Consider the following 24,082-nt stretch of genomic DNA (forward strand, 5'->3'; position numbering starts at 1 on the left):
ATCGAGTAAGCGAGTGTACCTGCATTTACAGTAGATTTAGCATCTTCCTTCACAGGTCAGTCCAATATTCGTAATAAAAAAATCCGTTTGAATGTCCACTGAGATATCTTGTCCTTTTAACAGTTACGGGGTTTCCCCGTGCCCTGACACCTTGTGATCTGTCACTTGTGTCTTGCTTTTCCGTGTTCACAAGTTTGAGTCCTTTCAATATAAAAGTCTCCTCTACTGACTGACTCGCTCATAAACACAGTCTTTGCCGCCATCTAATGGTGAAATAATGAAACGTAACTTCTGTTGCTGTTCACGCTCAGGGACTATTTTTTCCAGCGGAAGGAAGGCTTTTAGTGATTTTTACTTCATGAAAGTTGCATTGATACATATTTTTCAGCTTTAATATTTGTATTGTGTGGTAACCGTTTTATAAAAGCAATAAGGTACTCAAGGCTAGTGCGGTATGGTGAATAAGTCACAGCCTCGAGTCCCTTATTGCTTACTCAAGTGTGTGTGTGCAGTTCTCCAGGCACCGGTGGCGAGGTGATGGGTCTTCAGGTGGACTACTGGACGCTACAGGGCGCGGAGAAGAAGAAAGAGGGCGAGAAGAGAGACGTGGGGATTAAGAACACGCTGAAGAGTAACTTCCGCTCGCTGCAGGTTTCCCGGATCCCCACCGGAGGCGAGCCGACCCCCCCTCCCGGCATGGCCATGACCGTCGTCATGAAGGAGAAGAACAAGAAAGGTGAGTCGGTGTGAAGTGAGCTGATGTGAGGCGGATTAGTTTGTGCTGTCGCTTCATGTCTGGTTTCCCTCCAGTGATTTTCCTGAGCAAGAAGCTGAAGGAGAAGGATGTGGACTCTAAGAGTCAGGTGATCGACAGCATCAGCAGGCTCATCTGCACTGCCAAACACCAGCACACCATGCTGAAGGGTAAACAGCACACAACACACGCACACAGCACATTCAGTGCACTGGCTGTACCTGACTGCCACCCTGTGGTCATTATCAGTGCAATACTTTATAGCATTACTGCTGTGAGGGAGAGGAGGCGGGGCTAATTTGCATATTCATAGAACTGCGTATACTGAATGAGGCAAGGGTGTCGAGTTACATTCAAGATCATTTAAGGCATGAAGAAACTTTTTCAAGGAAAAAAACGTTTAAATGTGTCATTTTGGTGATCAAAGATGAGTTTTATTGACTACAGGGGGACTTAAAGACTTTTATAATGTAAAAGATTTCTATTTATAATAAATGTTCAACATTCTATTGATGAAGAATCCTTTTAAAAATGCATCTTGGTTTCCAGAAAATAATAACACACTGATAATAATCATAAATGTTCTTGATCATCAAATCATCATATTAGAGTGATTTCTGAAGGATCATGTGACACTGAAGACTGGAGTAATGATGCTGAAAATACAGCTTTGATCATTACTGGAATATTCACATAGATAACAGCTAATTTAAATAGAAATAATTTTCACAATATATTGTGATAGTTACTGTTTTATCTGTATTTTCGATAAAATAAAATAAAAATCGATTTTTTTTCAGAAGATTTTTCTAAAAAAAAAAAAAAACATTCAACTTGATCATAGATCATTTTGATACAATTTTGCTACTATAACAAATGCACTGGAATTGTATGCAAGCTTGTTTCCATCATGGAATAAAATATAAAAATGTAATTGCGAGTTTTTAATCTCACAATTCTTACTGTTTTTCATGATATAAAGTCGCAATTATCTTTTACATTCTTTTATTTCGTGGCAGAAACAAGCTTTTTCCGAAACTGAATTTCCGCATTAGCTGTTTTTGAGAGTTTGAGCTCGTGAGGTGTAATGGTGTTGTGTAAATGTGCTTGTTCTCGTCCTCAGTGTCGATCGATGGCGTGGAGTGGCACGACGTGAAGTTTTTCCAGCTGGCGGCGCAGTGGCCGACTCACGTCAAGCTCTTCCCTGTAGGAATCTTCGGATACAGCAAGGCTGCGTGAACAAGGGGAGCAAACAGACAAATGGATTTTCCTGTGGAAATGGTCAATTTGAAAGCCTGTGTCCTTGACAGAAATGTTGTCAGTGATGTTACTTGTCAATTTTTTGTTGCTTTGGCAGTGAAAGGAACATTGGTGTGTTTGAAACAAACGCTGTGTTTAATGTGCAGATGCGCAGCACATGTTGTGGTAGGAATCACACCGGCAGCTTCAGTTTGCACTTTGTTGGGTTTTAGTTTGATATTATTTCTGTGAAATTATCTGTGTTGATAATTGTTCTATGTACAATATTATAGGGTGGGATTTATGACGTGAGCTTGACTGAAATTGTTTTCCTTAAGTTTGTTTTGTGTCGAGTTTTTAATGGAGTGTTAATATTTACAAGTGGGAGAAGATGTTGAAGGAATAGTTCGCCCCAAAAAGTAATGTTTTTTTGTTCAACTTTAAAAGTCACATGACAGATTTGTGTGAGGAACAGATCTACATAGCTCTTAAAAGTCATTTTGTGTCAGTTTTGACGTCTTTGAGTTGAACTGTTCCTTTTAAGGACAAATGGGAGGAGTTTGAGTGCAAGTGGAAGGGCTACGGGACATGTGGGAGGGGCTAAGGGACATGTGGGAGTGGTTATGGGGCAGGTGGGAGGGGCTACGGGACTTATGGGAGGGGCTACTGAACATGGGGGGGCTATGTTGCAGATGGGAGGAGTTACTGAACATGTGGGAGGGGCTACAAGATATGTGGGAGGGGTTACTGAACATGTGGGAGGGGCTACGGGACAGGTGCGAGAGGTTTACGTTGCTGTTTGTTGAATGATTTTAGCATAGCTGTGAATTATAAACGGCACATCCTTTAAATTTAGTAACATGAACAGTGAATTTGGTTGTATTTCATACAGTACTTCATAATCTGATCACCTGGATGAGCATCAGAGGCACGTTGAGGGGAACACATCTGGACTTAGATTTTTTGGTATAAGGAAGGCAGCTTGTGTGGATTTAATCTGAACTAAAGGGAGATCTTTAAATGTTGAATGCTTTAAAAAGCTCTTTAAATAGTTTTATTCCCCCTCTTTGTGGGGCTTTGAGCAGATATTTCCTCTTTTTACTGTTTTTACATTTCTACCTGCCATCTTTGTGAGCGTGTTCCCACTGCTTTGAGTGTGTCTGTGTGTTGGACACAGGGTCCAGTTCCTGCCAGCTGAAAAGGGCTTGTACTGAGAGATTGTTGGGATGACAGAACTTCAGCCATCCGTTCATGTTCACTCACTCTGCGAAAGTCCCTTTACAAAAACTGCCCATCTGTGGATACTGAGAGAGAGTGATAGCAGCGTTACCTGTGTGTGTGTGTGTGTGTGTGTGTGTGTGTGTGTGTGTGTGTGTGTGTGTGTGTGTATGTGTGTGTGTGTGTGCTGAGTGAGTGAGTGAGTGAGTGAGTGAGTGAGTGAGTGAGTGAGTGAGTGTGTGTGTGTGTGTGTGTGTGTGTGTGTGTGTGTGTGTGTGTGTGGTGTGTGAGTGAGTGAGTGAGTGAGTGAGTGAGTGAGTGAGTGAGTGAGTGTGTGTGTGTGTGTGTGTGGTGTGTGTGCTGAGTGAGTGAGTGAGTGAGTGAGTGAGTGAGTGAGTGTGTGTGTGTGTGTGTGTGTGTGTGTGTGTGTGTGTGTGTGTGGTGTGTGAGTGAGTGAGTGAGTGTGTGTGTGTGTGTGTGTGTGTGTGTGTGTGTGTGTGTGTGTGTGTGTGTGTGGTGAGTGTGTGTGTGTGTGTGTGTGTGTGTGTGTGGTGTGTGAGTGAGTGTGTGTGTGTGTGTGTGTGTGTGTGTGTGTGGTGAGTGTGTGTGTGTGTGTGTGTGTGTGTGTGTGTGTGTGTGTGTGTGTGTGTGTGTGTGTGTGTGTGTGTGTGTGCTGAGTGAGTGAGTGAGTGAGTGAGTGAGTGAGTGAGTGAGTGTGTGTGTGTGTGTGTGTGTGTGTGTGTGTGTGTGTGTGTGTGTGTGTGTGTGTGTGGTGTGTGAGTGAGTGAGTGAGTGAGTGAGTGAGTGAGTGAGTGTGTGTGTGTGTGTGTGTGTGTGTGTGTGTGGTGTGTGTGCTGAGTGAGTGAGTGAGTGAGTGAGTGAGTGAGTGAGTGTGTGTGTGTGTGTGTGTGTGTGTGTGTGTGTGTGTGTGTGTGTGTGTGTGTGTGTGTGTGGTGTGTGAGTGAGTGAGTGAGTGAGTGTGTGTGTGTGTGTGTGTGTGTGTGTGTGTGTGTGTGTGTGTGTGTGTGTGTGTGTGTGTGTGTGTGTGTGTGTGGTGTGTGAGTGAGTGTGTGTGTGTGTGTGTGTGTGTGTGTGTGTGTGGTGAGTGTGTGTGTGTGTGTGTGTGTGTGTGTGTGTGTGTGTGTGTGTGTGTGTGTGGTGTGTGAGTGAGTGAGTGAGTGAGTGAGTGAGTGTGTGTGTGTGTGTGTGTGTGGTGAGTGTGTGTGTGTGGTGAGTGTGTGTGTGTGTGTGTGTGTGTGTGTGTGTGTGTGTGTGTGTGTGTGTGTGTGAGTGAGTGAGTGAGTGAGTGAGTGTGTGTGTGTGTGTGTGTGTGTGTGTGTGTGTGTGTGTGTGTGGTGTGTGTGTGGTGAGTGTGTGTGTGTGTGTGTGTGGTGTGTGAGTGAGTGAGTGAGTGTGTGTGTGTGTGTGTGTGTGTGTGTGTGTGTGTGTGTGTGTGTGTGTGTGTGTGTGGTGTGTGTGTGTGTGTGGTGAGTGTGTGTGTGTGTGTGTGTGTGGTGTGTGAGTGAGTGAGTGAGTGTGTGTGTGTGTGTGTGTGTGTGTGTGTGTGTGTGTGTGTGTGGTGTGTGTGTGTGTGTGTGTGTGTGTGTGTGTGTGTGTGTGTGTGTGTGTGTGTGTGTGTGTGGTGTGTGTGTGTGTGTGTGTGTGTGTGTGCGTGAGAAGGGTTTCAGTATTAATTTCAGGAGGTGAGTTTGCTCTTACGGCTTGTGGCATTATTTTACAGCCAGGCGAACCTGCGGTATAGTGACATTGTGCATAAAATAGCAGTTTTCGGTGTCTTATGAGCAGAGCTGTTACTGTTCTCTTCATTGTATATTTTAACCTACTTTTGTACTGGTGTGTGTTTGAGGCGGGCCGCTGGGGTTTGGTCAACCGCTCTGGGCCTCGGGGTGTTTTTAAGCACTACTTTTAGGGCAACATGAGGAGCTTTTTTCTTTTTTTAATCTGTAAAACTGAGAGAAAACACTAATATTTGATCTGTCTGTTTGAAATAGACCTGCAGACATTTGCACAAAGCTTATTTTTAAGTTTGACAGTATTGATTCTGAACGAACCACTGAGGAAAGCTTCTCTTCTCTGTAACGCGTGTACATAACGTACAGTACTGCCATTTCATATCCTTTATACTGGGTTGAATTGTCATACAAATACTAAAATGATTTTAACCATGGCTGCATTGTGACTTTTTTTTTAACATTTACTATTAGTATTTGTTTTTCTATTTCCCTTTTTAAAGGAGTTGGACTCTTTTATAGACTTTTTCTGTTTTGTTTTGTTCTCAGACATTAACATGTAAATGAAAATAAGAAAGTGGACCAGTGTGTTCTGGTTGTTGAGTGCACAGACAAAAACTTTTTTTCAGTATTTGATAAATACTTACTGGAGGATTGTGCAAATAAATGACAAATAATAAAAATATGTTTGTGTTGTATTATGTCTATGGAAGTAGTCAAGACAGAAGACATGATCTGAAATATCTTGTTAATGGTAGAAAATCTTTATTGAGCCTTTGACAAGTATTATGTAAAAATCCAGCTTTTAATGTTGTTTATGTGTCTATGTGGTGTTTTTAATCTGCTTTAAGACAAACCATGTGTAAATTCATAAGTCGACAGCATTGCTGAGTGTTTCCTCCTTAAAACTGCAGTGAACCAAAGACAGTCTCAAAAACACGCTTTGAAATCGCTGGTGTTTCTGACGTCACAAACTACCTTGTAACCAATCAGATCAACGTGTGATCGTCAACCAGTGGATCTCTGAGCTGAGTGAGTGAGTGAGTGGAGGCGGGGCTCATTTGCATGTTCATAGAACCGCGCATACTAAATGAGGCAAGGGTGTCGAGTTACATTCAAGATATTTTAAGGCATGATAAAGTTTTTTTCAAGGAAAAAACTTTAAATATGTCATTTTGGGGATCAAAGATTTTTTAAGGGATAAAATGATTGACTACGGACGGACTTTAAGCAAACTTTTTGTCTTTATCTTCTGGCATCTGAACTTTTCTGCTTCTTCGGCAGTAAATGAAGATAGTGATTATAGTCCATTATCTTAATGTTTTGCACTACTCTACTAGTGTGTAGATAGGCTACAGCGTGAGGATTGTTTCTGAAGTTTAGGGTAACATCGCGAGACAAATTTCACCATAATTAAAAAATAATAATAAAACGTAGCACCATAATTGTAACACCACAATTAAAACACTATTTTAGACAACTATTATGAATACAACCTTTATCCTTGTAAGTGTACATCATTCAGAGGAATCTTCACAAAAACACAGACCTAAAAGGGAAAATAAAAAGAATTAGGGAAATAAAATGGCATGTTTATTTTAAAAAGAGAAATATTTTGTCTTAAAATGTAATTTTATGCTTTAATTACATTTATGTATTAATATTTGATGCACACTAATTACATTAATATTGATCATATTGGATTGGATTGTGTTCTGCCAGCAGATGGCATTAAAATCAAGGTAAAAATGTGATGTCATCCGTCACAAAAAGAAATATGGCGAGAGTATTATTCCTTTCAGGATTCTTGTAAATACCTTTCGCTCTATAAGTTCGCATCCCGAAATTAATAATGCTGCGTAGTAAAGAATATAGGCTAATAAAAGATTCTCAATCATCTATAAATCTCATTCATATGTTTTCTATTAAAATATAGGGTTAAAAACACCCGCATTCCAAACTACGTGAATTTCCAGCTCGACATGATTTATGAAGTAAATTATCTGAATTTCTCCTCTCAAGGCCTAACTTATGAATATTAATTGTTACGTTTGACGTTGCTTGGTAATCTTCATGGAATGTCCACTCATATAATCTCATTAATATTCATAATCAAGTCTTTTCGCCAGCTACCAACACCCCATAACAATCGAAGTGCCGCCCACTTGCTGCCTTTCAGCCAATCGGGTAGGGCCGTCACGCTACTTCATTAATATTAATGAGTCAGTCCTTCGCCATAGTATGATTGGTTAAGCGCAGCCGCAGAAAGTGCGCAGTGCCGGTCCAGTTCTCCGTGATCCTGACCTCTCCCAGTCCGGTTCTGGATATATGATGTATTTTCTCTTTGTTTGGCCTTGATTTGATACATCAGTCGCAGTGAACGGAGCAGTGATCGTAGCAGGTATGTTTTGATATGTTAATGAGCATCAAAGAGTGTCTTTGTTAATACACATGTCGATATTTGTATAGTGTTAATAATCTGAGGTAACCATACAGTGGGATTACATTTAAATGAGTGTGTTATGTAAGCAAAGGGGCTAGGGATTTGTTTTATCTCTTTGTGTGTTATTATAAGTAATATCGAGTGTGTGTGTGTGTGTGTGTGTGTGTGTGTGTGTGTGTGTGTGTGTGTGTGTGTGTGTGTGAGTGTGTGTGTGTGTGGTTGGGTTGGGTTGGGTTATTTGGACAGTGTCATAAACTCAGACAGTGACCTATGGACTGACTGTCTCATGCATCAGGACAACACCCTATATACAGTACACAAACACCTGGTACAGTATTACAGTATATCTAATGCTTATTATTGCATACTATACTTTCATAGTCTAAACACTCCAGTACAGTAGATGTAATGTTTACTGTGTCTGACAACACCCTATACACGTAATGGCTATTATATCATTATGCAAACACATAATTTTCTTCTGCTTGTAATGTTTTTAAAAACATGTATTTAAAATACTTCCTCATGTGGTAACATCTATATTAGTTAGTTTTATACAGACATTTTCAAATATATATGACCTGACCACAGGTTACAGTACACCTACAATTAAATTTATACCAATAATTCAGTTTGTACCAGTAATACAGTTTGTAAAATTAGGACTTAAACTACGATATAAACCTAGATATTCAGTTTATCTTGCGCTCTCTTGTGTCTAACATCCCCGCCGGCACATTTGTACATCAGGAGGAAGAGGTTCAGTGCCACTCCTCACTTCAGCAAACAGTTCATGTCAATAATGCAGTCTAGATAAGAGTCAGCATTACAGGCTGCATAACATGCTCACGGACATCTACAAATGTAAACTACAAGTGAAGTATGCTAGGGCACACATTATTGGATGTGCTGTTTACTCTCTGCTTGGTCTGATAATCTGATTTTTTACATTTCCTGAAGGAAATATAAGTGGGGGTTGGTTGGCTACTAGGGTGTTTAGTATCAGTATCGGCCGATATATATGTTCATTTTTAATGTTTTTGTTATCGGCCCAATAAGAAAATTTTGTCCGATATATTAAAGCTGATAAATAATGGATTATTTCCTTTAGCTGAGACCAGTGGCGGAGCCAGAGGGGGGTCCGGGGTGGCACTGGACACCCCTGACATGCGATTGGCCACCCCGGGTGCCACCCCAAATTTTTATTTGCTACTGGCAGTTGCTAATGCTGATTTAAAAAAAAAAAACGTTCGCCGGCAGCGCGGGCGCGGTGCGCGCGCAGTTTTCAAATGGACGAGCAGAGGACGAGAGATAGTTGCAAGAAGAAACCGAACTTCACCACCGAATAAGAAAACATCATATTTGAAGTAAGTTTTTAAGGTTTAGCATCAGGGGGGTTTGCTCCGAATACATTCGGCCTAATACGCATATAAAGTAGGCTACCTTGCCGTGTGTACGTTACAGTATACAAATGTTCTAGCTAATGTGAGGATAGGAGATCAAAACGCAGGCAAAGAAGAGCAGAAACAAAGCGATATCATAATGCGATCACTAGGGCTGTGAAGCTTTATGGGTGTAGGGTGTTGATGGACTCGATCTACTGTGTTTTGGTCATCATTAAATCTGATCTAGATGTAGTCTTTGATAAAAATGCGATTTTCTCAGCTTTTTGCTCATGTTGCTTTTTATGAAACTTGCCAACATTCAAGTGTTGATAAAAAAGACGCACGAAGCTAGAACAAAACAGATTTTATTTTTTATTTTTAAAAGCACAGGGTCTGTTCTTTCTTTTGGTATGTTCAGATATTCATACAACAAAATATTCTGGGGTGCCATGAAATTGTGAAAATTACCAAAAACACCATTTTTTTTATACTGGAAAGAGTTAAGATAAAAATGTTGGTAATTGGATGATGATTAGAATATGAATATGATTGGAATCATATTTTAAATTTGGCATATTTTTTGAACAGGGTCAATTAAACATGAAAAGAAAGGGAGAGATAGGCTAAGAGTTATTTTTAATAAGCACAAACATAGTCCAGTCATTTTATGAAAAAAGGTTAAACAAATTGCAACAGAAGCAAACTCAAATAATTTTGTATCCTCAATATGTCCTGAGTAAGGAAAAAAAAGTCCAGAAGAATCCCATTAGGGGAAAGTTTTGAAAACTGTTTCTGGGTATTCACTTTTTATTTTACCTACCTTTTGTCTTCTGCATTCTCCTTACTCCTGTTCTTCCCTCAGACTCGTCCCCCAGAAACAGTCCCACGGACCCCGCCCAAAACCCCATCTCTTAAAAATTAATAAAGGCTGGTTTCTAAAGTACTTCTTCCTGCCTCTATGTATTAATGCTCATGGGTAGCCTAAATGGGTTCCATTCAGACATTAACATTAAGTATTTTACTGTTATATGTCAACAAGATTCAACAAGACATTTTCACCTGGCTATACCCAATGTTTAGATCTGTTGTGGTATTTATGCAAATTAGCACATACATTATAAGATTATGCACCATTTGTCCATGTTTACAAACAATAAAAAAAAAACAAAAAAAACCTTGTAATACATTTTTTGTTTGTCTTGATGTAAGTAATCAACTCTGTAATTTTCATGGTAATATTTAAAGGTTACAATTTTTACCCTATTCATGTGAGAGAAAGAATGAATAGGCTATATTTGGGTCTTTTTCGAAACGTTCCCCTAATGGGATTCTTCGGGACTTGTTTTTCCTTACTTAGGACATATTGAGGATACAAAATCAGTTGAGTTTGCTTCTGTTGCAATTTGTTCAAGGTTGACCCCCATTTTGGCTTAAAATGACTGGACTAACAGGCAGATCAGACCCCAGCCCTTGCATCACCACTGGCTAGCAGAGTCAGTGTGGTCAGACTTCAGGACCAGCAACAGGTCAGAGCATCTACCAGACACAGGCAGTCAATCACATACCCAAATCAGGAATTTAAGTTGAGAAGATTTTGCCAGATTAAAAGGATAGTTCACCAAAAAATGAACACACACAAAAAAAATATAAATTAAATAATTATAATTAGAAAGAATAATTATAAATTATTATAATGAAAGAATTATGTTGTATTGAATCTTCCTAGGATAAGATTTTATATTGATGGGCAATAAAATTGTTTAAATTTTTCAAGTAAATGTCTGCTTGATGCCTGCTATATCTAATTAAAAAATAATAATTTTTGTAAATGTGATTTTTTTTGTAAATAAATGCAGCAGTTCATAACAGACACGTGCTACGGTATCTTATCTCCTTGGTGCTTCAGCTTTGTTTTCTGCAAATATTTTGGATGGTCAACACTTATAGACACAAACAGAGTGACCCAATTCCTTCCATAAGCTTTTCTACTGTGTGTGTGTGTGTGTGTGTGTGTGTGTGTGTGTGTGTGTGTGTGTGTGTGTGTGTGTGTGTGTGTGTGTGTGTGTGTGTGTGTGTGTGTGTGTGTGTGTGTGTGTGTGTGTGTGTGTGTGCGCGTGTGTGTGTACTGTGTGTACTGTGTACCCCCGCAAGTAGCAGTGGCCACCCCCTGGCCACCCCATGTATAAAACTCTAGTTCCGCCACTGGCTGAGACACTTCAGATGCGCACTGTTCACTATGATGCTTTTGGTTTCATATAAAATTATAATGAGAACATCATTATAATTGTGTGCTTGGGTCATGGATTTTAATTGTGAGACTTTTGATTTTGTAATCGGGCTTTTAAAAATTATATAAAAATTTAGATTTAGATTTATCGGCCAATATATCGGTTATCAGATTTCAAATATAAAGATTTGTCGGTTATCGGTATCGGTCTAAATTTTCATATCAGTGCATCTCTAGTTTTAGCTCTTCTTCCAGGTGAAAATGTCGTTTCACCTATATGAGTAATTAGTCCAGTCATTTTAAGCCTAAATGGGGGTCAACCTTGAAAAAAAAGCAAAACAGAAGCAAACTCAGCTGATTTTGTATCCTCAATATGTCCTGAGTAAGGAAAAAAAAGCCCTGAAGAATCCCATTAGGGGAAAGTTTTGAAAAAGACCCAAATATAACCTATTCATTAATTTCTAAAATTTTTAACTAAACATTGGGTATAGCCAGGTGAAAATGTCTTGTTGAATCTTGTTGACATATAACAGTAAAATACTTAAATGTTAAGGTCTGAATGGAGCCTGGTGAAGGAGAATGGAGAAGGCTGGTTTCTAAAGTACTTCTTCCTGCCTCTATGTATTAATGCTCATGGGTAGTCTAACAAGATATATGTTGATATATGTCAACAAGATTCAACAAGACATTTTCTCCTGGCTAGACCCAATGTTTAGATCTGTTGTGGTACGTATGCAAACAAGCACATTCATAATTAGATTATGCACCGTTTGTCCATGTTAACAAACAATTTAAAAAAACTTGTAATACATTTTTTGTTTGTCTTGATGTAAGTAATCAACTCACTAATTTTCATGGTGATATCTAAAGGTTACAATTTTTACCCTATTCTCGTAAGAAAAAGAATGAATAGGCGTATGAATAGGCTATATTTGGGTCTTCTCGAAACTTTCAGGACATATTGAGGATACAAAATCAGTTGAGTTTGCTTCTGTTGCAATTTGTTCAACCTTTTTTCATAAAATGACTGGACTAAATGGCACAGTACAGTTTAATCATCTTAAATCACTAAATTTGAGCAGTATTACCAACCACAATTAGCAAATGTCACTAATAATAAACAAGACTGACATGCCCATCAAACACACTGGTTAGTCTAAGTTAGAACGGTATTTATTTAGCAAAAAAAATCAGTTCATACATGTTAAAGATTACTGGAGTATATTTTACAAGAAAATACTATTTCAGTCTTTCTGTTTAAAAATTTCACATTTAATTCAATGCACTTGCCATTTCTTTGCAATTATTTGTAGACGTCGACCAATAATTAAAGGATTTCACCGATAACGATAACTAGGTTGGCCCACGCTGGCCGATCACAGATTAATCAACCGATCGATTTTAAAGTGGATACAGAATGAAAACAAACATAACACATAAAATAGTGCTGAACTTTATTACAAAAAACAGCACTGAAGCATGAAAATACACCACTTTTTAAATATAAAAATATGAATATATTAAAGGTATAGCGGAGGATCTTTCTGAATTTTAGATAAGACCCGCCCTCTCCACTTTTTGAAAAGTTTGATTGATTCACCAGAATGATTGACAATTAGGAAGACCAATAGTATAAGTTATCCACCCGGAAGTAAAAAAAATCCTCCGCTATACCTTTAATTATACCTTGATCATTCATGTTAGTTAATAGTGCATTAACAAATGTTAAGAGATACGACTTTAAAATGTAAAAATATATTAGTGAATGCTGAAATCAACAATGAACAATACATTTATTAATGTTACAAATGGACTCTTATTGTGAAGTGTTACTATTTCATATAAATCCAACGTCATGCTTAGAGATGGCCATCTTTAAACATCTATACAAACGCCGTAGCATTTAAATTAGACACATGTATATTGTATACACTCTCACACTTTTGCTTCTTTTTTCTTGATGATTATCTAATAAAAAACGAAACAAATATGTATTACAGTGAAATCGAATGCGTTTCTGATTTGTTTGCATGTTTCTGTCGGCAGCATGACACAGTTTCTCACGTCACTAGCTTCAAATATGCAACTTCGCTGCATAACGAATACATAAACGCGACCAGCTGGATATAAACTAATGCAAATAGATGGGAACAATAGTGACATTAAATATTTGGGTAAGACTTGCGCGTGTTTTTGTCACATTGTTTTAGCCGCTTGAGGAACTACTAATGTTAGCTGTTCTCCACCAATGCAGCATCTAGTCTACAAATTAATTACTTTATAATGATATGAAAACATGTACGGTATACCGTTTCATTGTCTGTTTTATATCTGCATCTGTGCAGATCGCAGCCTCACGTGTCAAAACAAACTCCACGAGGCATTGGTGCTGGTTGTTATTTCGCCTCTAGAGGTCACTCTCGTGTGTATAACGACAGCAGATCCTTGGAGGAAACCCACAATAACCCGGTTGTTCCAGCAATTGGTCATCAGTGCTGATTAATCGGCAAAAAAATGTCAACCTCCAATTTTTGGTGAAATTTACTAGCAACTTTTTCGGAGGGCATAAAGTAAAACATTTTCTGATATTATAATGAAGAAAAAGCCTCATTAAACAAATGAAATTTTTGAAAAGAAAAATAGTTTGGCATAAGTATTTTCTGTTAATAAAATATCATTTATTATTAAAGGCACACACAATGCAGTTACTGGTTTTCTCAAACAGCGCCCCCTAGAGTCGCAGTGGAGTACTTGTATTTAACGTTACTGTCGTAAATACCACTCTTCCGCGTCGACTCTGCCATGATTCACGTCTGAAATGCGTGTCTTCCACAGAGGCTGCTTCATATGTCGTTGATGTATGTGACGTCGTGCCGTAAAGCAAGTCGTGATTCTCGCGAGATCCCCCCCCCCCCAACTACACCCAACTACGCCCAACTACGAGTTCGTTTACCATCTAAAAGACCTGAAGCTTTTATATTAAGACACAAATCTTGCATAGTGTGCCTTTAATAGATGAAAAATGGTGCGCATTCGCAGTAATGTGGTGCAAACAAATTGCAGAAACTTATAAAACATAAAACTAACCCTAACCCATCATGACTTTGTGTTAAGGTTGAAAGGTCTTTCTTGAAACAGTTTATCTTTTTATGACTCTGAAAGGTGAGTTCAGGTTGTAAAATGTAATGTGATGCGACTCCCTTAAAATTTAACGATATTATGAATTAAAAATAAGATGTGTATAATCATGTTTGAGGGAATTTAAATTAAAATTTTTGTTGAAAATGTCTTTTAAAATCATATAAAACTAATATGTGTGTTTTCACCGTGGCCACTCTTTGCCAATGACACAGATGCGTTTGAAGCTTGTAAGGACATGCCTGTAATAAGCATTAGAGGCCATGAATCATGTTAGTTATAGACTGTTTTAGAGACATTTAGGTCAGAAACCCTTCCCCATTGACTCAACAGATATTTACATGAGGCTTTGGTGAATCATAAAGTGGTTTCTCAAGAAACAAAATGCTGAGCATATAGTAGTTGCCTTTGAATCAGCTTTCAGCGAATCAAAGCACTGATTGAAATCCTAATTCGCTGTAGTAACAGTCACAAGACATGGAGCAGTTCAAGGACTGAATCATAATGGCTGTGATGAAAGATTCTCCATAAGCTTTTGTCCTCAAGTCTTGTCCTCAGACACCTGGAAAGATGTGGAAGAGGATTCAGTAGATCTGTCAAAAGCAGTCTTTCCTTATCTTTATGAAGTTGAATCTCCCGAAAAACCATCCAGGCCTTAATTTACCTCAGAAGACAAAGAAAAAAGTATATATTTTGAGGAAAGTAAATCTGGTAACACTTTACAATAATGTCCCATGCATAAACTAACATTAACTGACAATGAGCAATACATTTGTTCCAGTGTTTATTAATCTTTGTTAACAGTATTAATGTCCATGAGATGTCCATGCACACGTACTTGTGTTGTCCAGGTTTCTCAGATTTCTTCACTGACTCAATTTTTGTGTTCTATTTCTGTGTCTGTTTCTGTTGCCGTGGCAATCAGAGAGGGTTGAGTGGTTAGTTCGGGAAAGGCTGGAAAACACTACAGAGCACAGGCGTCTCACACACACACAGGTGCTGTCTTTAGCTGGTTCAACATGCAGTGGCTACAGTGCTTACAAGATTCAAGAAAGCACAATTGTAGGTTTAAAATTCTGCTACTTACACACCAAGCTTTACTGTGTGCGATTTTGATATTTTCTGTGATTTTTTTAGAGGCCTTAAAACACAAACTTTTGAAAACGTGCTTTAAAGTGTACGTTTTTGAAAACTATAGGGGCTTTCACACACTGTAAACACAAATAAGTTGGCAAAACTCAAAAAATGTACCTCAAATTTTTTAAGTTAAGCAATTCAAAGTTTAAGTAAGCAGAACTGGCAGATTTTTATTTTGTACTTATACATTTTAATTGTTCTTAACTTGAAATGTTTGAGTACGCTAATTCATACATTTAACTTAAAACTTTCATGTAATCTCAATGTGAACACTTTTATTAGTATAAACTTAACTAGCTTTAACAAGCATAGCACTTGCTGTATGAGTGCAGCAATATAAAGGTTTTATTTGCTCTCAAATCACACTGCATGCACCACTTGTCTCCATGATGGTAACTATCCTAAAGCCAACATTAACAGAAATTCTTCTAAATTAGCATAACAAAACTTTAATCACTACTAAATTTTATATTACACTTAATTTTAACATTTACTCCCTTTCGAGTGCCATCGGCAAAGCATGCTGGGAAATAGACATCCCAGCCGTTTCAGTTCAACTTTAGTTTTTGTCTAAATTAAAATAAATAATTTAATAAAACTCAAAACAATGAAACAGTTCAGTTTACTTAAAATATATCAGTTCTGTGAACTTGAAAGAAAAAGAAAGTGCTAAATACTCATAAAAGTTAATTTGACTGAACTAATTAGTTTAATTTAAGTTTGTCCTACTCAAACCAATTAAGAAGTTCCCGGATTTTGAGGTGTTCGCACCGCAGGAACGAGGAACGATTTTAGTTCTAGGAACTCCTTGTGGAGAAACTAACTCCTACTTCAGAGTCGGTCTAAACCAGCACTATAGGAACTGCCAGTGACCTTAGTGTTCGCTGATTGGCCGAATGCACGCGAAACACTAGAACTCGCCATAGGGTTCACAAACAGATTATAGCCTATATATTTACTCCAGAAGCTAACTCTACGAACATGGAAAACAGTGATAGATGGACCTCTTTATCTTTACGCTGAGGAGAAAATCCAACACACCTTTGAGGTGACCAGGACAAACATGATTATGTATTTCTGCTCAGCAACACTGGACATCAACCACACGGCATACGATAATAACTTTTCATTACTGTCTACTTTCTATGTATATCAGTTCTATCTAATAACATATTAGACAGAACTTAAAGGAGAACTCCGGTCAATTTTAACATTGAGCTCATTTTTAGCGCAATTTTCCACCGGACAAATTGCGATTGTTAACTCGTGATTTCTGTTCTGTCTGTGCGCACCAATCTTGCACTTCTATCTACTCCTCAACCAGACCACCTTGAGACTTCGGGTTTTCGGCATTATGTTAAGGAAGGTCTAATCTCGGGAACGCACAAAAAAAATCAAGGAAAAGATTTACTATCTCTTAGTGTTGTGATCCCATGAGGTGAGAAAATTGCGCTAAAACACTCACCGAGTTTTTATTACTTGTTTTGTAAATTTGGAGTGCTGTCAATAGAGAGAGCAACGACAAAAATCGGTCTTGCCTACACCGTGTTATCCTGTTTTTAAAATTTGAAAGAGTGAACACGGGTGAATCTGACTGCAGTAGATGTGAAAGATATTAATAAAAGTGATGTTATGTCAGCCAGCGCTCATACCTGTATTTTCTTCCTGTTTTCGGTCGAAGTCCATAGTAATCGATTGTCGAGTTCACGCGCGTGATCATAGGTACTAAACCTATGCGTGTGAACTGCCCAACCTTTTGACGCTCTCGGTCGCTCTCAACGCTTTCTCCGGTCCGCTGTCAATCCCAAAATGCACTGCACGAGCGTGAAGCTCGACTTCCATATGAATGAATTGAAAACGCTCGCTCCGCTCCGCTCGCACCGCGCCACTGGACACGCACCGTCACCCTTTAGGCAGCTTTCGCAACCAGTTGTAGAGACCTTTCGGCACCCCCATTACTCCGACCTGCAGATACACACACTTACTAAAAGGTTACTAGTATACTAAATAAGTGAGGATCACACACTACCTGGTCTCAGCCTCATGCCCGGTACATATTGTTTCTGGGCTGTCCCAGACGAAAGATGAGAGATTTAGCATGATCATCTCACAGTGTGTCTGCTGCTATGACCTACATCTACTGACTAGCCAATAAAAATGCAACAAGAAATGGTGTATTGATCAAAGCGACATGGCGTTAAAACTTAAAACGACTTACCTCAAGCTCAGTTGTAAGATTGGCATGCCAAGTTGGCCTCTTTCCCCCTAGACATGATCGCATCCATATTCTCCTCTTCCGCTTCCTCCTCTTTTTTTCAGCGCACATGTAAACCACATTTGCCAAAGTGCGATTCATTTTGCTCTATTTGTTTACCACTAGCGCATGCTGATGACGTTTTATTCTTGCGTCGTAGCCTACGAATCAATAGGTGTCCTCATCGTACAGTTTTAACCAAGTTTATTAGATCCATGTCGTACAGTGTGATGTGTCTTATAGGATCGCTGTAGCAGACATCAGACGACCGTTGGCTGAACGTCTGATGCATAAGGCACACAAAGTTTAAAACACTTCCAGGAGTTTCGAAGTCTTCATCTGATTGGTTGAATTCTACAGGATTTCTGGGAGACGTGTGTGTTGCGTTCTTTAATGGTCCGCCTGGAAACAAAGCCATCGTGATGCCAAACCCCCTCATGGAAGAAGAAAGCTGTCGTGTTTACAACTGTGACAATGACTGCTTTACACGATCAACTAAACTCTGGGTTTTCAAAAGAATGTGAAGTTCACAAGTTACAACATAGGCGCTTTAAAGAGTTTTAGCCCTACACGACGCTCTATTATTTCACACTCCTAAACATGATGCTGAAGAAAACGATTTGTGATTGACATATTAGTCAGATCGTCGGCGTCCAAACCATGTGCCATCAGTCTGAAGGTCTGGCTACACAAGACCACACGCTACCAGACTTTCCCAAAACAGCAAACTCATGCAGAAACATGTTAGCCTGGAAATCCAGACCCAAATCTGAAAGATTAAGGGTCTGGCATCAAGTAATGAAAATCGCCCAACCTAAGGGGCGGCACCAAGCATGCATTTGAAAATCTCACTGCACGCAATTGGATAACACTACGACCAATCACTGTCGTGATTGCGCTGTCGTCATCTGTTTAGCTCGCCTCTGGCCCGCCTACATCAGATACACCGATGTGATTGGTGCAGCTCGGCTACATAGTTAATAGGGCATAGTTAATGAGCATCATTACTCAATGCCAGAGTAACTCGCTGAGCAACTCTGGATTTCCAGGGTAGAGACATGTTGTGTGCTGTAGTTTACATAGAAAGCCTCAATGAGGGAATTCTGTTCTTCTAACAGCTGTGGCTGGCCTTAGTTATTCCTTTCTGGTTAATTATTAAAAGAGGACTATTAGAGCAAGGGTTCACTTCCAAGTCAATGAGTTTCATTGTGGAAATTAAGGTGTACAAGAAAGGTATAGCCACATTTACCAATGACATGAATATAATTCTTTGTATAGAGTGTTTAATTTCATTAAACTGTTTTGTTAAAGCCTTTTGATGCATTATAACACATGCATTCATTGCTATTCTTATTGTGAGACGGAATGGACTGTTATCCCTCTTGTGACGGGTCAGTGTTGGATGCGAGGCATTATTGATTCAGCGGGATCACGTGACCTGTGGAGGCTGAATGAGTGGGTATCACAGCATGAGACTGATGTTGACGGGGATTCAGGGCGAAGTGTAAATGCATCACAACCAGCAGATTTTGAAGCTTATAACTACTATTTTGGAGTGAAGCTTCAAATAATTGTTTGACAGGAAGTATTGGCTGGTTTCAGCAGGTGCAGCTCTGATTTGGTGGTTTCAGAAGAACTGAAAAATGAGTGCTTAATTGGTTGGACTGTTGGATACAAGATAAAGGGACCAACATGGCACAGATTTGGTTGAATCATGGCATACATGTAAATGTGATTAATAATTTACAGTGCCCCATCATGCTATTTTAAAGGTTCCTAATTTGTTTTTGAGTCTCCTACGATATGTTTAAATGCATTCAAAGTCAAAAACAATGTTCTCATAATATAGATTGCAGCATCACCTCTTTTCTCATAGTGTCTGAAACTGTAGTGTCATTCTAAACCCCTCCTCCTTCTCTGTTCTGATTGGTCAGATTGTCCAGTGTGTTGTGATTGGTCTACTCTGCTCTGATTGGTCAGATGATACACTCTGTTGTGATTGGCCTACTCTGCTCTGATTGGTCAGATTGTCCAGTCTGTTGTGATTGGTCAGATGACCCAGTCTGTTGTGATTGGTCTATTCTGCTCTGATTGGTCAGATGGCCCAGTCTGCTGTGATTGGTCTACTCTGCTCTGCTCTGATTGGTCAGATTGTCCAGTCTGTTGTGATTGGTCAGATGACCCAGTCTGTTGTGATTGGTCTATTCTGCTCTGATTGGTCAGATGGCCCAGTCTGTTGTGATTGGTCTACTCTGCTCTGATTGGTCAGATGGCCCAGTCTGTTGTGATTGGTCTACTCTGCTCTGATTGGTCAGATGGCCCAGTCTGTTGTGATTGGTTTACTCTGCTCTGATTGGTCAGATGACCCAGTCTGTTGTGATTAGTCTACTCTGCTCTGATTGGTCAGATGGCCCAGTCTGCTGTGATTGGTCTACTCTGCTCTGATTGGTCAGATGATCCAGTCTGTTGTGATTGGTCAGATTGTCCAGTGTGTTGTGATTGGTCTACTCTGCTCTGATTGGTCAGATTGTCCAGTCTGTTGTGATTGGTCAGATTGTCCAGTGTGTTGTGATTGGTCTACTCTGCTCTGATTGGACAGATTGTCCAGTCTTTTGTGATTGGTCAGATGACCCAGTCTGTTGTGATTGGTCTACTCTGCTCTGATTGGACAGATTGTCCAGTCTTTTGTGATTGGTCTACTCTGCTCTGATTGGTCAGATGACCCAGTCTGTTGTGATTGGTCTACTCTGCTCTGATTGGTCAGATGACCGAGTCTGTTGTGATTGGTCTTCTCTGCTCTGATTGGTCAGATGACCCAGTCTGTTGTGATTGGTCTTCTCTGCTTTGATTGGTCAAATGGCTCAGTCTGTTGTGATTGGTCTACTCTGCTCTGATTGGTCAGATGGCCCAGTGTGTTGTGATTGGTCTACTCTGCTCTGATTGGTCAGATGGCCCAGTCTGTTGTGATTGGTCTACTCTTCTCTGATTGGTCAGATGGCTCAGTCTGCTGTGATTGGTCTACTCTGCTCTGATTGGTCAGATGACCCAGTCTGTTGTGATTGGTCTTCTCTGCTCTGATTGGTCAGATGACCCAGTCTGTTGTGATTGGTCTTCTCTGCTCTGATTGGTCAGATTGTCCAGTCTTTTGTGATTGGTCTACTCTGCTCTGATTGGTCAGATGACCCAGTCTGTTGTGATTGGTCTACTCTGCTCTGATTGGTCAGATGACCGAGTCTGTTGTGATTGGTCTTCTCTGCTCTGATTGGTCAGATGACCCAGTCTGTTGTGATTGGTCTTCTCTGCTCTGATTGGTCAGATGGCTCAGTCTCTTGTGATTGGTCTACTCTGCTCTGATTGGTCGGATGGCCCAGTGTGTTGTGATTGGTCTACTCTGCTCTGATTGGTCAGATGGCCCAGTCTGTTGTGATTGGTCTACTCTTCTCTGATTGGTCAGATGGCTCAGTCTGTTGTGATTGGTCTACTCTGCTCTGATTGGTCAGATGACCCAGTCTGTTGTGATTGGTCTTCTCTGCTCTGATTGGTCAGATGACCGAGTCTGTTGTGATTGGTCTTCTCTGCTCTGATTGGTCAGATGACCCAGTCTGTTGTGATTGGTCTACTCTGCTCTGATTGGTCAGATGACCCAGTCTGTTGTGATTGGTCTTCTCTGCTCCGATTGGTCAGATGACCCAGTCTGTTGTGATTGGTCTTCTCTGCTCTGATTGGTCAGATGACCCAGTCTGTTGTGATTGGTCTACTCTGCTCTGATTGGTCAGATGGCTTAGTCTGTTGTGATTGGTCTACTCTGCTCTGATTCGTCAGACGGCCCAGTCTGTTGTGATTGGTCTACTCTGCTCTGATTGGTCAGATGGCTCAGTCTGTTGTGATTGGTCTACTCTGCTCTGATTGGTCAGATGAGCGAGTCTGTTGTGATTGGTCTTCTCTGCTCTGATTGGTCAGATGACCTAGTCTGTTGTGATTGGTCTTCTCTGCTCTGATTGGTCAGATGGCTCAGTCTGTTGTGATTGGTCTACTCTGCTCTGATTGGTCAGATGGCCCAGTGTGTTGTGATTGGTCTACTCTGCTCTGATTGGTCAGATGGCCCAGTCTGTTGTGATTGGTCTACTCTTCTCTGATTGGTCAGATGGCTCAGTCTGTTGTGATTGGTCTACTCTGCTCTGATTGGTCAGATGGCCCAGTCTGTTGTGATTGGTCTTCTCTGCTCTGATTGGTCAGATGGCTCAGTCTGTTGTGATTGGTCTACTCTGCTCTGATTGGTCCGATGGTCCAGTCTGTTGTGATTGGTCTTCTCTATTCTGATTGGTCAGATGACCCAGTCTGTTGTGATTGGTCTACTCTATTCTGATTGGTCAGTCTGTTGTGATTGGTCTACTCTGCTCTGATTGGTCAGATGGCCCAGTCTTTTCTGATTGGTCTACTCTGCTCTGATTGGTCCGATGGTCCAGTCTGTTGTGATTGGTCTTCTCTATTCTGATTGGTCAGATGACCCAGTCTGTTGTGATTGGTCTACTCTATTCTGATTGGTCAGTCTGTTGTGATTGGTCTACTCTGCTCTGATTGGTCAGATGGCCCAGTCTTTTCTGATTGGTCTACTCTGCTCTGATTGGTCCGATGGTCCAGTCTGTTGTGATTGGTCTACTCTGCTCTGATTGGACAGATTGTCCAGTCTTTTGTGATTGGTCTACTCTGCTCTGATTGGTCAGATGACGCAGTCTGTTGTGATTGGTCTACTCTGCTCTGATTGGTCAGATGACCGAGTCTGTTGTGATTGGTCTTCTCTGCTCTGATTGGTCAGATGACCCAGTCTGTTGTGATTGGTCTTCTCTGCTCTGATTGGTCAAATGGCTCAGTCTGTTGTGATTGGTCTACTCTGCTCTGATTGGTCAGATGGCCCAGTGTGTTGTGATTGGTCTACTCTGCTCTGATTGGTCAGATGGCCCAGTCTGTTGTGATTGGTCTACTCTTCTCTGATTGGTCAGATGGCTCAGTCTGTTGTGATTGGTCTACTCTGCTCTGATTGGTCAGATGACCCAGTCTGTTGTGATTGGTCTTCTCTGCTCTGATTGGTCAGATGACCCAGTCTGTTGTGATTGGTCTTCTCTGCTCTGATTGGTCAGATTGTCCAGTCTTTTGTGATTGGTCTACTCTGCTCTGATTGGTCAGATGACCCAGTCTGTTGTGATTGGTCTACTCTGCTCTGATTGGTCAGATGACCGAGTCTGTTGTGATTGGTCTTCTCTGCTCTGATTGGTCAGATGACCCAGTCTGTTGTGATTGGTCTTCTCTGCTCTGATTGGTCAGATGGCTCAGTCTCTTGTGATTGGTCTACTCTGCTCTGATTGGTCGGATGGCCCAGTGTGTTGTGATTGGTCTACTCTGCTCTGATTGGTCAGATGGCCCAGTCTGTTGTGATTGGTCTACTCTTCTCTGATTGGTCAGATGGCTCAGTCTGTTGTGATTGGTCTACTCTGCTCTGATTGGTCAGATGACCCAGTCTGTTGTGATTGGTCTTCTCTGCTCTGATTGGTCAGATGACCGAGTCTGTTGTGATTGGTCTTCTCTGCTCTGATTGGTCAGATGACCCAGTCTGTTGTGATTGGTCTACTCTGCTCTGATTGGTCAGATGACCCAGTCTGTTGTGATTGGTCTTCTCTGCTCCGATTGGTCAGATGACCCAGTCTGTTGTGATTGGTCTTCTCTGCTCTGATTGGTCAGATGACCCAGTCTGTTGTGATTGGTCTACTCTGCTCTGATTGGTCAGATGGCTTAGTCTGTTGTGATTGGTCTACTCTGCTCTGATTGGTCAGACGGCCCAGTCTGTTGTGATTGGTCTACTCTGCTCTGATTGGTCAGATGGCTCAGTCTGTTGTGATTGGTCTACTCTGCTCTGATTGGTCAGATGAGCGAGTCTGTTGTGATTGGTCTTCTCTGCTCTGATTGGTCAGATGACCTAGTCTGTTGTGATTGGTCTTCTCTGCTCTGATTGGTCAGATGGCTCAGTCTGTTGTGATTGGTCTACTCTGCTCTGATTGGTCAGATGGCCCAGTGTGTTGTGATTGGTCTACTCTGCTCTGATTGGTCAGATGGCCCAGTCTGTTGTGATTGGTCTACTCTTCTCTGATTGGTCAGATGGCTCAGTCTGTTGTGATTGGTCTACTCTGCTCTGATTGGTCAGATGGCCCAGTCTGTTGTGATTGGTCTTCTCTGCTCTGATTGGTCAGATGGCTCAGTCTGTTGTGATTGGTCTACTCTGCTCTGATTGGTCCGATGGTCCAGTCTGTTGTGATTGGTCTTCTCTATTCTGATTGGTCAGATGACCCAGTCTGTTGTGATTGGTCTACTCTATTCTGATTGGTCAGTCTGTTGTGATTGGTCTACTCTGCTCTGATTGGTCAGATGGCCCAGTCTTTTCTGATTGGTCTACTCTGCTCTGATTGGTCCGATGGTCCAGTCTGTTGTGATTGATCTACTCTGCTCTGATTGGTCCGATGGTCCAGTATGCTGTGATTGGTCTA

General features: G+C 40.6%; 2 protein-coding genes across 3 annotated transcripts in view; both read left to right on the forward strand.

The window, feature by feature from the left end:
* Window positions 1–2,566, forward strand: part of LOC308702244 (phosphofurin acidic cluster sorting protein 2) — a 76,160-nt gene extending 73,594 nt beyond the window's left edge. Inside the window, exons 24-26 of the mRNA XM_081384926.1 lie at window positions 513–736; window positions 811–924; window positions 1,878–2,566. Of these exons, the coding sequence (XP_081241052.1) occupies window positions 513–736; window positions 811–924; window positions 1,878–1,993 (454 nt within the window). The 3' untranslated portion in view covers window positions 1,994–2,566. The remainder of the gene's footprint in view (window positions 1–512; window positions 737–810; window positions 925–1,877) is intronic.
* Window positions 2,567–7,232: 4,666 nt separating this feature from the next.
* klc4 (kinesin light chain 4) overlaps window positions 7,233–24,082 on the forward strand; it is a 53,781-nt gene continuing 36,931 nt past the window's right edge. Inside the window, exon 1 of one of the 2 annotated variants that reach the window (XM_081384704.1) lies at window positions 7,233–7,363. The gene's annotated coding sequence lies outside the window, so the exon portion shown is untranslated. The remainder of the gene's footprint in view (window positions 7,364–24,082) is intronic. The other variant, XM_081384705.1, reaches the window with a different exon arrangement.

Source organism: Scardinius erythrophthalmus (genome assembly GCF_964197995.2).
Source record: "Scardinius erythrophthalmus genome assembly, chromosome: 14".
Classification (NCBI taxonomy): domain Eukaryota; kingdom Metazoa; phylum Chordata; class Actinopteri; order Cypriniformes; family Leuciscidae; genus Scardinius; species Scardinius erythrophthalmus.